This window comes from Poecilia reticulata, unplaced genomic scaffold (genome assembly GCF_000633615.1).
Source record: "Poecilia reticulata strain Guanapo unplaced genomic scaffold, Guppy_female_1.0+MT scaffold_219, whole genome shotgun sequence".
NCBI classification, from domain to species: Eukaryota; Metazoa; Chordata; class Actinopteri; order Cyprinodontiformes; family Poeciliidae; genus Poecilia; species Poecilia reticulata.
Window position 1 is genome coordinate 21368 of NW_007615023.1, and position 1348 is coordinate 22715.

The 1348-nt window shown below is 42.7% G+C and overlaps 1 protein-coding gene across 1 annotated transcript in view; it reads right to left on the reverse strand.

Annotated features, from left to right (window-relative positions):
• Positions 1-1348, reverse strand: part of dcc (DCC netrin 1 receptor) — a gene marked incomplete at both ends in the record, with an annotated part of 106776 nt that overhangs the window by 19014 nt on the left and 86414 nt on the right. The window contains one exon of the mRNA XM_017303225.1: positions 1096-1237. Coding sequence (XP_017158714.1) covers positions 1096-1237 — 142 coding nt within the window. The remainder of the gene's footprint in view (positions 1-1095; positions 1238-1348) is intronic.

Here is a 1348-nt window from a genome sequence, read left to right on the forward strand (position 1 = left end):
GTTGGTTGGTTGGTTAGGCTAAGTGACTAGCCGTGTTGGTTGGTTGGTTGGTTAGGCTAAGTGACTAGTTGTGTTGGTTGGCCCGTCTGTTGGTTTCACTGCGTTGAGTTTGGCTTGGATAGTTTGGTCAGGTTGGACAGTCGGGTTCATCGGTCAGATGGATTTTAGTTTGTTGGGTTGACTGGTTAGCTAAATAGTGGGTGGATGGCAGCTGTTTGAACAGTGGAGGAGTTCAGGTAACTAGTTACCAATCTGGTCAGTCAGATTGGTTAGTTGGTTTAGGCTCCTCAGCTTGGTTGAATAATTTGGATTATAAAAATAAACAGACTCACTTCCCAGCTTTAGTAAAATATAATTTTAAAAAACAGAAAACGGTTTCTGATGTGTTTCAGGTGTTTTGTTGTAAATCAGGAAAATATCTGGAAAATCCAATCATCACTTTTGGTCCAGACTTCGGTTCGGTTCAGTCGTTGAGCCGTTTGTTGACGTAAACCAGTAAATATTAACATTACAGCCTAGTCATTGTGTTTTATATCACCATAAAGGTTAGAAACACAGAAGCTGAAGATGTTGAAGCTTTGACTAAACATGCTGACACTGCGCTGGATTAAACTCAATCCTACATTAAAACAGATCTATAGATATACAGATATGAATATATCTATATATATGTTGTGCGTATTAAAGGTTTGGTTCCCGGAGGCTCACAGCAGACAGACAGACAGACAGACAGACAGAGATAACCGTCGATGAAGGAAATAATGAAAACGGAGATCCGTTTCATTCAAATCTGGCGGAGCTCAAATTGAAATAATAGCTGGTGGCACTTTGAATGCAGCCACACACACAGGCTCCCGGTCGGCCATGTTTTATGCTAATAAAGGTTTTTGTGAGGCAGGAGAAGAAAACAGACATGAGCAGGAACAATTCCCCAGAGTTTTATACATTCGTCTATTCCAAAAAGATTTGTTCATGTTGAAGACAGGAAACCCTTTGACTAAAGTCCTGCTGTTTCATTAATGGTTTATAAATCCAGCTGTTACTGACAGATGAACCATAAAACACGTGAAGTGAATCAGAAACGGCTGGACTCACCTGTGAACAAGTACCAGAAGTTGTTGGGTTCGATGGCCTCCTGGTCTCCACGGCGACCAGTCTTCCTGTATTTGATCTTGTACGCGGTGATGATGCCGTTCTGGGCGCTGCGAGGCGGCGGCTGCCATGACACCTTGATGCTCTGAGGGAAGAACAGAGAAGAAAAACAGATTTGTCATCTTTCACGGTCTGTTTGCGGCTGTTTGGTTGGACTGGTCAGTTGGTTTGGTTGGACTGGTCAGCTGTTTGGTTG